The 15,612-nt window shown below is 28.7% G+C and overlaps 1 protein-coding gene across 1 annotated transcript in view; it reads right to left on the reverse strand.

Moving 5' to 3' along the window:
* Window positions 1-4,185: 4,185 nt before the first annotated feature.
* Window positions 4,186-15,612, reverse strand: part of LOC129978926 (lachesin-like) — a 319,635-nt gene continuing 308,208 nt past the window's right edge. The window contains exon 10 of the mRNA XM_056090672.1: window positions 4,186-7,616. Within this exon, the coding sequence (XP_055946647.1) occupies window positions 7,534-7,616 (83 nt within the window). The 3' untranslated portion in view covers window positions 4,186-7,533. The remainder of the gene's footprint in view (window positions 7,617-15,612) is intronic.

Raw genomic sequence — 15,612 nt, forward strand, 5'->3', positions numbered from 1 at the left:
TTCATCGTAAATGTATAATCGATATCAATCAAAAATCAATGAAAGTTGCTGATATATTATGGAGATTTCAAGGTACCGTAATTCGCTTGTCTGCAAATGTATTTTGTAGTATAGCATGTTTTCCTGTTTTATAATTAAACTAAAAGGAATTCTTTGAAACCATTACAGAAACGAACATTCAAATAAACATTTTTCCGAAAATGTTTAGACCATAAGATATTTTCTAACAAGATATTTATTTAAAAATTGAAATCATATGCCCATTTTATAGTTTAAAATCCCCCATCTCCTCTGGAAAAAAAAGTTCAAGCGAGTAATGTAATGAATTTATATTTTGAATTTTGACTTTCGAGCTAGAGATAAAATCGTTTGCAATCAGCTGTGATAGTTAGATTTCTGTTTCACGAACGTTTGAGCTAGTGAATATTTAAATTCGTTCAAATATTCTAAATAACTTTTCACTTTAGAATTTATTTAGTTCTTATTTCATTTGTCTTTATTTAGAATATTTAGTTCGTTCGTGCTTAACATTGAATTAATTTTCACTTTTAAAAACGTTCTTTTTAATATTTCTGATTACGCATTTTGTTATTTAAGGTGTTGACTACAACGGAATTAAAGTAATGAAAAATAAAGATGCGTATCTTTGATAGAAATGTATTTATTCGAGTAGGCAGCAAAGATAGTCTGAGGATCAATCGATTTTAATTTCTATCGCATAGAATTTCATTAAAGGAGAATATTGCTTACGCAAGCAAAACGAATAACAACATTCAAACTTGTCTGAATGAAGCAGCGAAACGCAGACAGAAATACCGATGAAAATTTCGTTTCAGAAATATTTCCTTTGTTCTAAATTAGAATTCGTTATTCAGTACTCCCGACAAAATTGTATGCTTGTGTGCAATGTGTTATTAATCCGCTTTAATCTTAAAGTTATGCTTCATTACTTTAGAGAAGATCAACATATTTAATAAAAATGGGAGCTTTGGTTAAGGAGTGAATTTATTCGGCAAAGGTAAATTTGATCAGAGATTACAGAAAAGGTGGGAAAGGATATTTAAGAATTCATATTGTCTGGAATTTTCGAAATACGTCTGGCCAATAATTCAATAACTATATGTTGGATTCACTGATTATGTTAAGCAACAAGAGTAATTATAACAAAATAGAATATTTGTTTATTGATAATTAACAGATTGAAACGAATTTTAAAAATTTTGAATGCTTATTTGAGCGTACTGTTTAGGTGAACAGAAATTTCCTGAAGAAATGTAATTTCTCATCTATGCCTTGGTATAATTAAATTGTTTTAATCTTTTAAGGCTTTAAGTGTGTGTAATAGGCTAGCTTTTATACATATAATCAATTTTCAAATGGCGTGAATTAAGGAATTCAAAGCACTGTCGCTTCCGTAAATTCAGCGATTCAAAAGAATGTAAATCATAGACTGACTCTCCCGACTTGCTTGAAGGCACACGGATAAACATGAATGACCGGACAGCTACATCAGCAACACTGGCGGGAACTGTGGTTGAGCCCTAAAGGCCATCACCGGCCAAGGTACAACCGTTCCCTAAGGAAGTACGTCCCGTCATCGATGAGAGGAGCCAGATCTCCATCTTTTCATGTACCCATAGGGGTGGCGAGAACCAATCACCATATCAGATGCTTCTCATCCTCAATTACGAAATGTCTCTTCAAAAGAATATAAAATTTCCGTCATTATCTTCAAGAATAAATTTTTTTATTTCATGCAAACTGACTTACGCATGAAATGCAGCTTTGTTTTTAATCCTCATTTTTGTCCACACCTGCATTTCATCATGCATACAAAGACAAGTTAATGAAGTAAGGGATGCAAATATAATTTCTAATCAATCATTTTTTGAAGGAAAAATGCAAAGGCTGTTCGTATAATTTTTGAACTTTTTTATTGAATATAGGAACGTTATTCTTTCACTAAACATTTACTCAAACATTAAATTAATTGGATATCATAAGATTTTCTTTAAATAGAAAAACGGTTTAATAGATAAATATTTATGATTGAACCTCCACAATTCCATATTCATAAAGAGTCTAAAATACATGGGATCAGTATTTTAGAGAGAAATTAAGTTAAGTAATATTAATAAAATAACATTTTTAAATAGATATTTAAATATTATCCATTTTATTCCATCATTTTAAAGCAAGATACTTAATTTAAAAAAAACACCATTTAAAAGAAATTCTACAAATTTATTAAATTTCTTCATATAAATAGTAAGGAAAATTTAAAAAAAAAAACAGCGAGTTGAATTTCAAAGAAACGTAAATATATAGAATGAATTATCTTTTTCCTAGACTTGCTACTGAATATATAATTTGATGTTGAATTCTTTGCATTTAATTGCAATAAAATGAAAAAAAATATTGTAACATTATACAAAGTATTGATTTATATACATGACTAAGATTAAAAAAAAAAATCTGTATTTTACTTAGAAACTCTAAATATCTAGAGATGCAGAAAATTCAAAAATTTGATCCAGATTTTTTAGTATGAAATCTATTGTTTCTGCAGGTGTAATAGAAAACGATGATTTCACAAATAATAATAAATATATGAGGAATTAACAAAAGAAGATTGTAAAATTTCTCACATAGTCAGAATAACATCTTGTTGAAAATATTTAAGGAAAAATTATCATCTTCTCAGCAGTAGCACTTTACCAAATAAAGCAAGCAGTGTTGTATTTAAAACCAACATTAAATTCTTGAAAAATATAACAAAATGACTATGACTATCCAGTATTTCTCATTCACTTTCCTACTATATGACTAGATGTATAACTCATGAATTTAAGGATAATTGAAGATAGCATTGAATACTTATAGATTTAAAACTACGAATAAAGAATGTATTTTGTGTAAAAAGAGTGGAAACAAACCCCCTATTTTTATTAATTTCATAAAAATCATGGCAATCATGAAAATGCAGAAGCAAATAAAATGATCGATAAGCATGTAAGCAATTGAACAGAACACTGAAGTAACTAGAATTTTTATTCTAAAATCTGATTTACTATATCTAAAATTATTCGAAAATGTAGCAGAAGTTTCTGTGTTTGTTAGAAATTTTTTGATTTAGTCTTGAAATCTTGATTAAGTTTTGATTTAGCTATCGTTCAGTTTTACAATGTTATAAATGCAATTACAGTAATCAGTATCTTTATAATATAATTACGATAACTATACGATTTTAAAAGGTATACTTTATAAAAGTATATATAAAATTTTTATCCTTCATGTGAATGTACATTCAAAAACATGAGACAAGACAGAAGAAATTCTTTATTAGGATTTATTTTACAGCCAAAAAAAATTTAATTTCGAAGAAAAAAATAAAGAAATATTTTTTTACAATTGTGAGGAAACTATGCGCAACATTTGGAAGATGTATTTTTTTAATACAAGTTTTGAAGAAAATTCTTTTTTCCATTAAAATAAAATCGTTTGGAAAATCAAATGAGAAAATAACAGAATTTAAACTCTGCAACCATACAAAATGATATAGAAGTACAACAATTAATAATAAACTAAAAAATATGTTATCCTTCCTCTATTAGTACTGCAACATACTAAATCCAATATTTGAACTTTACATTCTCTTAACAAAAAAGAATTTTTACTTCACTCGACAATACATTACCATTTGTTAAAAATAAGATTATTTAATACAATTTTGAACTTCACAAGCTTTGAACAATCGTGGCTTCATTTTTAAAAAAAAGAAATTATTTTGACTAAGGATGCTGATGAATTGATGATCACACTTTGAACTAATGTAAGTATGCACAACATATTTTTCTCATAAGTCTCAGATATCTAAAAAGCATTTAATTAATAAAAATAAATTTTATTAAGTTATTTTTATTTTCCAAATAATATTTACTTTTTGAACTCTATTCTAAATATGTATTGATTTCAGAAGAAATTATTTCTTTCAGTAAAATATTTCTGAAAATTGCTTAATTTATCAATGAAATGGCTAATAATGCATAACTGCAAAATTTATATATTTCATCAAAATGTTATAAAAATGAATGATTTAGATAAACTATATTATGATGAACTGAATATCTAAAAGATTTTTTTCTTAGACAAAATAATTCCCTTTACCGAAAATAAGATGTGAAATATGTTATATTCGTAGTAGTTTTTCAAATATACTCTTCATACTTGAACAAATATACTAAAGAAACTTGTATAGAAGATTTTTGTCAAAACAAAAATATTTATTAAATTAAACAGAATTACTAATTTTCTTTAAAATGAATAATTATTTTAAGATCCACTATTTATTAAAAATAATTATTTTCAATAGAAGAGTATTTCAATTTTATTTAAGCATTTTGTTGAATTTCTGCCATAATTAATTATTACAAATTTGTCAGCTTTCCTCTGATTTCGATTTTTGTGACATATATTCCGGAAAAATGAAACTTCTCCAAATGCATCGTAACTCTGCAATCAGGGAAGATCATTTGCTTTCTTGTATAAAAACTACACCATAGTGCATTTTGAAAACCTTCAACTCATTCATCAATCCATTTGATCAACAAAGATAATCAAACTTGTCTAAAAATTTTATCTCATATAAGAGATTTTGAAAATTCTATAATAAATTTGACAATATTATTTTATTCTTGTCATGAAATATTTTAAATTTTTAAAATTTAAAATATTTCATTTATTTAAAAATTAATTTGCTGTAACGGAAGCAATAAAGATTTCAAAATCATTCTTTTATACTACACTATATACAAATACTATATAGCTTGGATCCAGTTTTATGTGAACACTGTAAATGTACGCTAATTTCAAAGATGATCAATAAGTAATTAGCATCCTTTGCACTTCTGAATCCTGATGATAATTCAGTTCATATAATGATTGATAAAATAACAGTACCATACAGTATGCATATTCTTGGAGGATGGGAAACAGTAGAGTCACCCTGTTTTGAATTTCTCTATGCCTTTGGAATGGAGCATACATCTATACACATTGACAGTAACGCTATTAACATCCGTAGCAACAACGTTCACGCTTTTTTCAAGCACGTATTCCTCTTATCCGTGAAAAAAACAACAACTAGAATTATATATAAAAATATGCCTTTTCTTTAGTTTCTTATTAGGTTCAACTTAGATGATATTATAATCAATTGAGAAATGTAACTATGCTTATTTTTTAAAATTTAATTACAAGTGTTAATTTTGTACTGTAATATCACATCCATTTTCTTCTTGCGAGCATTTTTATGGATTCTAACATACAAAAAAACAGTTGATGTGAACTACATAACTATGAACTGATCTCATTCAACTGAAAAGCTTAGTATCCAAATTTATTTCATCTTATCACTTTTCAGTCTTATTTCATACCTACCTAGGTCCCTCATCACTGAAATAGAAAAAAAATAAGATAAAATAGCAAAATATGTAGATTAATATCATGGCTTTTCATCTACTGGTAAGAAATGCTTTGATTTGTAATATAAAAATTCAAGGGTTATTATATCAGATTATTTTTATGAATCACTTTTAGTCAGTAAGGCAAAGTAAATTCAGACAAAATAATAATAAAATTTAATGCATGTCATTTTAGCCTCCCCTTTTTTCTTTTCAAGAAAGATTGGATGCTGCATATTCCAAAGTGTGTTAAATCATATTGATAGGCAAAAATATCGAAAAACGCTTTCCTACAAATAATAGTAATACTAATAAACAACAACAATGAAAATATGAAATTTAAAGAGATTAAAATTGGAGTTGAAAACATTATTCATTAATGAAGATGATGGAATTAAATCATGATATAAGATTTCTTGGAAATATAACTAAATGTTCGAATTCTCTGCTGAAAGTGGAAAAGAATATGAATATTTTTTATCTGTTATGATTCCATAAAATTTAGATTTATTTTGTCGATGCATTAATGTAAGTGTAATAACAACACAATTTTTTCAACTATGGGTTAGTATTTATCTATAAACGTTTTCCAGATTCTCTATTTATTTAAGTGATTGGAATTCGAAGAGATAGTTAAATAGGGAAACTGATGATATGAATTGCTGTTTTCTTATATAAGAATTTGATTTGCACATGATTATATCATCTTGTTTTCTTTTTATATGCAGATAAATTGTTTAAAATTATGAAAATTAAATTAATATTATGTAATTATCTATTAAATATGTGTAATTATAAATGTTATGAGAAATCGAATTTGATGGAGATTGAAACGTAAAGCATTCATTATATTTTCATTTAAAGAGCACTTAAACATCTTAACCTAAAAAAGAGAAAGAAGTCGAAATTATTTTGAAAATCAGTTGAAGATTACTTGGAAGCATGTACTCCGAATAACCATCAGACTTTAACTTTTGAAGAATATTTCAAAAATTTATTTAGATTATATTTTCTATTGGATTTTAAAGAACAGTAAGTCTAAAGAACATTAATCCGTCTATTTTAAAGGACAGTAATTGAACCTTTGAATTGGATGTTTAGTTTATACTTTACTTTAAAACATATTTGGATTTTTTAATTAATAATATAAAGTCAGGATCCTTATAAAGAATACCAATATTTTTTACCAAAAGATATTATATAATTCAAAAGTTTTGGCTGTAAAAAACAAATGACCATTTTTTTTACTGCCCGAGCGTTTTCTTTCATCTTTTTTTATAGCAATTTTTTGAAAAAAGAAGTGGGGAAAAATTCCACACAGTTATTTCTCGAAACGTTTACAACTGTAGTTGAGATAAAAAATGATTAATATCTGCGAAGTAGTTGCTTGAATGTGAAGGTATTCTAATTTACGCTACTATAAAAAAATCACAAAATGCAGTCAATAAGCTGATCTGAATGGAATTTTTCCAAATCCGGATTGTCGACTTTCTATAATTTCTGTGTTGTTACTAACTTATATTTACATGTCTTCATTAATTTTTCATTAATTATGAAAATTGGATATAACAGCAGTATCAATAATAAGTATAGAACATTTCGCATCAGTTTAGAAATTGCATCTTTTATTTATAAATTATGTATTCACGAGAACTTTTTTTTATAAATACCACGGATCTGATAAATTTTAGCAAAAATTTTATTTATCTTTTTGATAAATCACTTAAGTTTTCAAAGAAATGGATGTTAATTGACAATCACGATTTCTAGCTTTTCGGATTACTGAAGTTTATATTATCAAGAAATTAATTTATTCTTGATATGAAGGATAAGTGGAATACGTTCTAGAAAGGCGAACGCTTATATACAGGAGATAACAATGACTAGAATAAACTGTTTGCCATAGTCTTCGGAAATGGGGTGTGGCGATTCCAGTTGTCAGATAGATCTCTTATTTACAACAGAATCGAGTGGCGCATGATGACTCTCAGTCCGTCTATCCGCACACGAAGAACACAGACAGGAATACATGATGTACACATGATTGTCTCTCTCGAGATCGAGAGACCAGTTATGTTGTGATTCCAAACATGGCGAGAGATAGGAACAGGAGGATCCACATGAAGTGATTGCCTGGATGCCCACTATTGGTCTCTGAAAGCACAGAAAAGAGTCATAATTTTAGTAAGTTTATCATTATTAGCACATTGTACAATATTTCCAAGGTATGGTTCAATGTTTTAGATATCACATAATGCCACGAATATATCCTAGAAATATTGCAGAGCATTTTGTACTAATAATGTTTACATGCAGCTAGTCATCAAGGTTGCAGAGAAACATTAAAAATGAGAAAATGGAATTTAATTCTAACTGTTCCATACGAATAAGTACCAGACAGCTTTTTCTCGAATGTATGATTATCTTTTTAACGTGACAATAATGTCTTAATATAAATGCTGCTTCAGAATGAAGTAGTGGAAAAACAAAACTCTTTATTAGGCTTATATCTGCCACAAAGTAACTGTAAGAGCACCTTTCCTTTGAAAATCTCATAAATTTTTTTGTCGAACTGTGTTTGCAACGGACATAGATCGAAAAAACAATATCCCGCAATACTGCTCGAACTTTGATGTTGAAATAATGTTGTGCAATGAGTTTTCTAGCTGCATGCGGATTTTGTACTCGAGAGCAGATATCATTTGTGTACAATATTCATACCGTTCATGGAATTTTATTTTCGGAAATAAACTTGGTTGGAAAATCTGCTTTGATTTGCTTCCCTGTCGGAGTGATCACTCTAACAAACCTGTTTTGCTTTAGAGTTTTTATGCAATTATTGTTTGGTTTTGTATCTCTGACTCTTTTGCGAGCTACTGAACAGTTATTTTGAATCTTCCTGTATATTAGTATTGCAAGAAATGGTAGTGAGTTTCTATGAACAAATAGAATTTATGACTTGAGCTTGTTTTAAATTTTCTAAAACATTTTTAGGTAGTCCAAGCACAATTTTTTTGAGTGAAAACATTTTTACAATTCCGCTATAAAATAAGACATACCGCTATAAAGAGGAAAAATATGAAGAATGCGATTTTTAAGCTAGGCTTGCAAATAAAATATTGAGAGAGTAAAATATTATTGTAAAAAATCCAAGCAATTCATAATTATCAAAAATAGAAATAAAAATTAAAAAAATTTGTATTTTTATTTCAAGATTTCATTCATTATTTTCCTTCTCAACAATATAAATTTTTGAAATGTAAAATTTGCAAAATGGCTATTATATTAAACAATTCATTTTAAAAGTTAACAAAAATTATAATCTTTGGGAGAAAAAAATAAAAATAAACTCGAATATCAGTTGACTTATTTTGACGTACTTCTAGTTTTTAAAATAATATATATAATAATATTTGAACAATCAGTATGAAAAAAAAAGGAGTCCGAATTACGCGAATACCATTCTTTCAGAAAGGTAATAGCATTCATTCTAAATTTTTCAGTTGTTAAGAAAAATATTTAAGATCATTGACAAAAAAATCATTTATATTTATGACAATTAATGAGAAAAAAGGAATGGTATAACATTTTTGTCTGTGCATTCAAAGCCAAGCAACATTGATAAATTCATTTTTTACACAAACCATGCATTTAGTAAGTTATTTCAAGAAGAAAAGGATGCTTTAAAAAATGCCCCCAAAATGTATTAGGCCTATTTTAGCGCAACGACTGCTATATCATAGAACACTAGTTACACATTTTCATTAAGCTCTGTAAAATAATATCCCCACGTTTGACTCTGCTAGAAACCGATCAAATGTTCACTCTGGTTTAATTTACATCAAACAAAAATCTTTCCTGGTGGAATTCGCTCCTAATTCCGGGAACATATAGGCTTAGAACTGGAGATTAAACTACGAGAATTTTATGATAACAGTTAATGCGCTTCGTAGATTTGGAGCTTGCTGGGCTGCAACTTGGCAGTGAATCACAAATCGGATCAAACTATGACCAAGCAATGCGTACTTTACTATTTCAAAACTTTCAACTTTTGTTGACCGAACAACTACATTTTGATAAACAAATAGTGTCTCGCTAAAAGTTTAATTCCATATTTTACACGCTTTCAAACACAATTTTCCTTTTTCTTCCTCTAACTTTGTTTACTCATCCGAGAAGATAGCGATACTTCCCTTGTTTTAAACGCTGTTTTAACACCGGCGTATTAAAACTCCCGTTCCGAAGTTGTGCCGTGTTTTGCATGTTCCCTCACTTCATTTGTTCCCAAACGAGGCCCATCAACAAGTCAAGGTTTTTGATGGAACAGGTGAGCGTGACACGAGCTTGAGCTCCTGAGCTCGAGCTTAATGAGGGTCACAGCTGAGAAGCGCTCTTTCTTATCATGGCTTAAATCGATTGAAGGAAAAAAGCGAGGGAAAGAACGATGAAGTAATTACTGATTTCATGAGCTGGTTAAGAAAAAGGAAAAAGCAGTAATTAAGATGAGCACGGGAGTTAGGATGAAGACAAGACCCCATTCTCTGGCAGCAGAGCTGAGCGATCATTAATTAAAAGGCAGAAGAAATTTTATACAAAATCTTTGTCAAAAGTATCCATAAAGCAGAAAATGTATCGAAACTCCGATGGATAAAGAAGATTATGGTGTAAATACTTTCACTACCCAGGAAATGTTGTGGTTCCTATAATATATATATTTAAAGGAATGTTTGGGATACGTGTTTAAATATTCATTAAAGTTGTTAAGTAGACACTGAAAGGAAAAAAGTAATTTTTATTATTCTATTTGCAAATATTGATATATATTTTTAGAGTTTTAATTTAGTCTTTGGTAAGATGTGACATGAGTAAGCAATGCTCATCTAAAACTGTCTTATCCTAGAAGGCATTGAAATTTAACCTATTCTAAACTGGGTTTACCAACATTTTTACATTCGCGTATTCTAAAGAAAAAGTTTAGTAATAGACAAAAAATTCGAACTCGATATTTTAACAAATCTTGAGTTTGAAAAACCCATTTTTGAAAAATGTCCATCTGTCTGTCCTTGATAATGATAAGTTAAAAACACTTTCAGCTAATTAAAATTAAGTTAATTAAAATTTGATAATCGTCATTACACAAAATTTGTATATTTCTGTCAAATTTTGAGTAAAATACTTTCAGTGAAAGTCCGTCTATTCGAATATAAATTACCACAATAATTATAAAATGAAAAGATCTAGATGAATGAAATTCGGTACACAAATTTACCTCTATAGTTTAGACATCTGTCAAATTTTGTGCCAAATTCAACGAGCAGCTGATTGTCGGTTTATATTTCAGAAACATGTAATCATAATAAACTCAAAAACGCAATGACCTAAATATTTCAAATTTGGTATGGAATTTTGTGACTATAGGTATAGTTTTGTGTCAAATTTTTGTTTGAATCGGTTTAAAAAAAACGTGTCTGAAACATAAATTGGATTTCCGAATACTATTAACGCATGCCAGGGATTAATAGCCAAATAACTCGTGAAGAGTAGCATGATAGATTCAGTAAAAATGCTAACTTCACGCCGAAAGTGAATATTTCGTAATTATTCTACTCTAGTGCCACGTAAGACGCTCTATGGCATGACAAGTTTATTAGAGACTATGCGAGAAAGTTTTAGGAAGACCACTCCAGCTGGTTTTCCTTTGAGTACAATAACATTTATGCTCCGACAGAAACTCGAAGTTAACCGGCTCCTTAATTCCGACTTCGAATATTCCCATCTTAAAAATATGATACAAATCGAAAAATCGGAAATATAAAGAAAATTTGTCAATTTCTTTTCATTAATGAGTAAGAAACAATGGCAAATTTATTAAATCCTTATTTAATTGAACAGATTGTCTATCTTTCCATGCAGTTACATTAGGAAACAGACAATAATAATAATGTAAGCGAGCTGTTGGATTCTCATAGCATAGAGAGATAAATGTAAGAGCACGTGAGAAAATTTTTGTTTAAAAACCAACTTAGGCTTAGATCGAATGGAAAAGCAATTGACAATTGTATGCCTGCTAGAAAAATGTGGGCACATTTGGAAGTGAGGAAAGTATTCAAAGTACAAGGGAAAGAATAAAAATATTAATGTTAACAGTTAAGTCTATGCACTAATTTTGAAGCTACCGATATTAAAAAGTCTGATTCTATTTTATGCAACACCAATATAATTTGATGCTAACCATTTTATTGACCAGCTGTTTATGCACTATATAAATAATATTTATATTTGCCAATCAATTTTGATAAACTATATCTTTTCACACAAATAATAGTGATATTTTAAATTATATTTGCACAATAAAATAGGAATATTCTGATTTGTTGGCTATGTACACTATAAAAATAATTAGTGAAATTGAATCAATTATTGGGCGGGACTGCATCAAGGTTTTATGTTGCAATATCTTTCGAAAATTGAAGGAGGGGAGGCAGGTTACTTTTGATGATTTATTTAAAATGTTTCAAATGGAATAAAAATTGGTGAAATCGGTACAGTATCGGCTGCAGAGCTCTATCGTGATTTTCCACCGTAGAGATTACATAGTGAAATAGATTTTTTAGATCACTCTAAAAAATGAGGGCCATTAACGACATGCTAGATATCTTGATATTTCAAATGACATAAAAGTGGCGAAATCAGACTATTAATTATAAGGGTATATTTACTCTCATAAGGTGTATAAAAAGCCTTTCTTTATATAAAAATAATATTATCACCTCAATAGTTTTTGAAAACACAACATTTGCTTTAACATGGAAACAAATCTCATTATTCGAAGCAGAATTCGAAAAATTTTCTTCTAATTTAAAATTCCATTTTTTTTGAAACCTTGCTTGGAAAATAGAGTAAGTGAAAGTGTAAAACAATTACATTATTTTCTTGGATATTCTATTACTTAACATTGTAATGTAGTTGAATTTTCAATCGTTAATCGTTTAATCTCAAAGTTAAATTCTGTATTGTTTTAATGATATCTCTACCTCGCAAGGAACGCCATAGAATTAAGAAATCTTTTCAACAGCTGCCCTTCGAGGTCAAATTTTCCTGTGGTTGAGATAATAGAATTGCTCTATTACGCTTTCTTTCGATTCTAAGAAAAATAATTTGCACAAAACTAAATTGTAATAATCAAACACAACAGCCCTCCCCTCCATGAGAAGCAAATTAGGATACAGATTAGCATATATTAAATATGCTAGAGCATATTCGGTTTATTTTTTAACATACTGATTTAAATTTTAATGATCTAAACCATTTTCAGATTCTTTATTATATTGCTTAAGAAGCAACATTATCTATCTCATTTTTCAAAATGACAAAAGTGGAAGAGGAAACTGAATATTTCGCAACCAATAATGAAGAGTTCTGACTTTATTCATATCCAGTATGAACATGAGATAACACATGAGAAAAAATCAAAAATACTCATTATTAATTGAATAAAAGTCAGTTTTTCACCCTTTGTGTCATTTTGGAAACTGAGATATGTGGTGCAGCTTGACAAGAGACGATTAACTAAATTTTATTTACTACTTTAGGAGTTTTCTATTATCTAGTGCTCCAATTATCTAATACTTAATTTTATCATTATATTGATGCAAGGTTTTGTTTCATCTTTTTTATTAAACGATTTCTATCCTTGCAGAAGACACAAGTTGGGTTTTAAAGTATGCTTTTAATAATTTATTGAAATGAATTTATTACTTACATTTTAAGAAAATGAAATCGTTATCACAAGGATTGTAAGTGGAATGTTTCAATAAGTAGAAAGGTTTAAGAAATTCAGCTTAATTAATTGGTGGAATAGTAATTACGAAATATAGATATTTGGCCCGAATCTATCGAGGAAAAATGTATTTTGGACGCTTTTTTATCTACCGATTGTAATAAAATTTGACAAAAAGTTGCAGTTCGAGTCAAAAGTTCACAAATCAACTTTCATAGATTTAAGGCATTGTATTTACATATATGGGGAAATAAAAATCGACAGACGATCAACCTTTTGATAGATTTTATTCAAATTTTGGGTAGAATCTACATTTTAGATGCTAAACCCATGCGTCCAAATTTTATTTTTTACGACTCTTTATGCTTTAAAGATATCAAGTATGCTTGTACTTAAATAACCAAATGGACAGATTTCCACTGAATGTAGTTCGTTCGAAATTTGAAAGAAATCTTTAATTTAGTTTAATATATTCGTATACTAACTTTCATCCGTTTAGCTCAAGACGTTTTAAGCTATCGAGTTCGCACACAGACAGACATAATGCCAAAAATGTGTTTTCCGAACTCAGGATAGTCTGAAACATGGAGATTCGTCAAAATCTCGAGGTTAAATTTTTTGACTGTCAAAAATCGTTCTCTATACCTTCGTATACATGAAAGTAAAAAATGTAGTTCCGAAATTTTCAAATAGTGCTGTGTCTTAAAAAACAGCATAAAAATTCAAAATAAGCAATTAAAAAATTTATTTTTTATTAGGAATTACTACACATTTATTTTATACAATCCACTATCTTTTTTGTATCGCGAAAGACATACAAACGGTACTTCAATACACGTGTCCACTAGCTTTGGTTGAGAAAGATAATGGTTTGCAAATGTAATTCGCGTTTAATTTGAAAATCCAAAAATCTCATATGTAAACCAAATATATACACGAAGGGGGATATCTACAGTGGTTTTATATAGTTTCTTTATTCTTTTGAGATACAGTGACATTTGTGAGTAAAATTAGAAATCGAAGTATTTTATCAGCATGGGATATAATTACTTCATGGGAACTTTAGTACAAAACGCCCTTTTCTAAGCCAGTTAGTTGATTTTACATTTAATTTTAAAACGTTTCCAGGACTCAATGAAAGTCTATTTATGTCTCTTGTTTCGTACCTAAAATAGAGTAATTAAGTAAAAAAATCTTCTGGAATAACTTCACTAATTTTATCTAAGCCCCCTCCTACACGCACATTTTATGCTAAACGGTTAAACACCTTTCAAACATCAAAGGAATTCAAATAAGTGCTTGACATGGTAAAAATTAAGGAAAAAAATTTGCAATCTCGAATTTTGACTGCTTATAATTTACTAAAACTCAATAATTTATGAAATTTGCTGGATAAAGATTAAAATTAATATTCTTCTAAAAATGAAACTTTTCAACAGAGAAGCAGTCTAAGAGGATGTTTGCATAGGGTGTTCTAGTCCGCGTACAATTGAAGGGGTGCATTGTGTAGGAGCTTCGTCTCGCTTTTAGCTGCAATTGTTAGCCGAGGAGCGTGGTGTGTCTGGATTTTAATTATCTGCCGTCGGATGTCTAAATCCGTAAATTGTAGTTAGCAGAACAACTGTTCTAAAGCACAATCGCTAACATTTGCTGTAGAATATCATAAACCGAGAGACAAGTGCGCATGGTCATTGAGCATACAAGCCCATCCAAAGCAAGCACAACTAGTGAAAATGATGTGTTTAATTTTGATTATTAGCGTTCATGAAGAAGGTTAGGAAAATTTTTGGTACCAAAACCAGATATCAAGTACTCTTAGAAATTTTTTTATGTATTATTAATTTAAATAGTTTGGGTATTCATATTACCAAAGAGTCTTATGATTGATTTTATGCTATTAAATTACTTTTGATTTTGAGTAATACTGTAATACTAAGAGATTATAGTTTTTTTTGTACACTAGGCATTTAAAATTTTCAACATATTCAATAAGAAGATATGTAAATAATTAGTGTAAATAAATGGAAAAAAGTAGTGGAAGTTGCATGAATCTTCATTTCACTTATTATCTAATAGATATGTATAGCGGATTTGGTTAACCATTTTTATGTCGTTTTATTATTCTAATTAGGTGCCTTCGTAGGAATTATATTAATTTTTATAGTTATAAAGGGAAATATTATCGAATACGATTGAATAAATAAACAGTGTATACAAGAAATACATTGCGAAGGATCATTTAAAAGGCGAAAATTTTTTCAATTAACGGAGGGATGGATAGTAATTGGTCTAAATCCTGTTAAATCACTTGTTGATATAAGATTTTAACAAAACAGAAAAATATTTGTTAATACTCATATGATGTCTTCA

The sequence above is a fragment of the Argiope bruennichi genome, chromosome 1 (genome assembly GCF_947563725.1).
Source record: "Argiope bruennichi chromosome 1, qqArgBrue1.1, whole genome shotgun sequence".
NCBI lineage: Eukaryota > Metazoa > Arthropoda > Arachnida > Araneae > Araneidae > Argiope > Argiope bruennichi.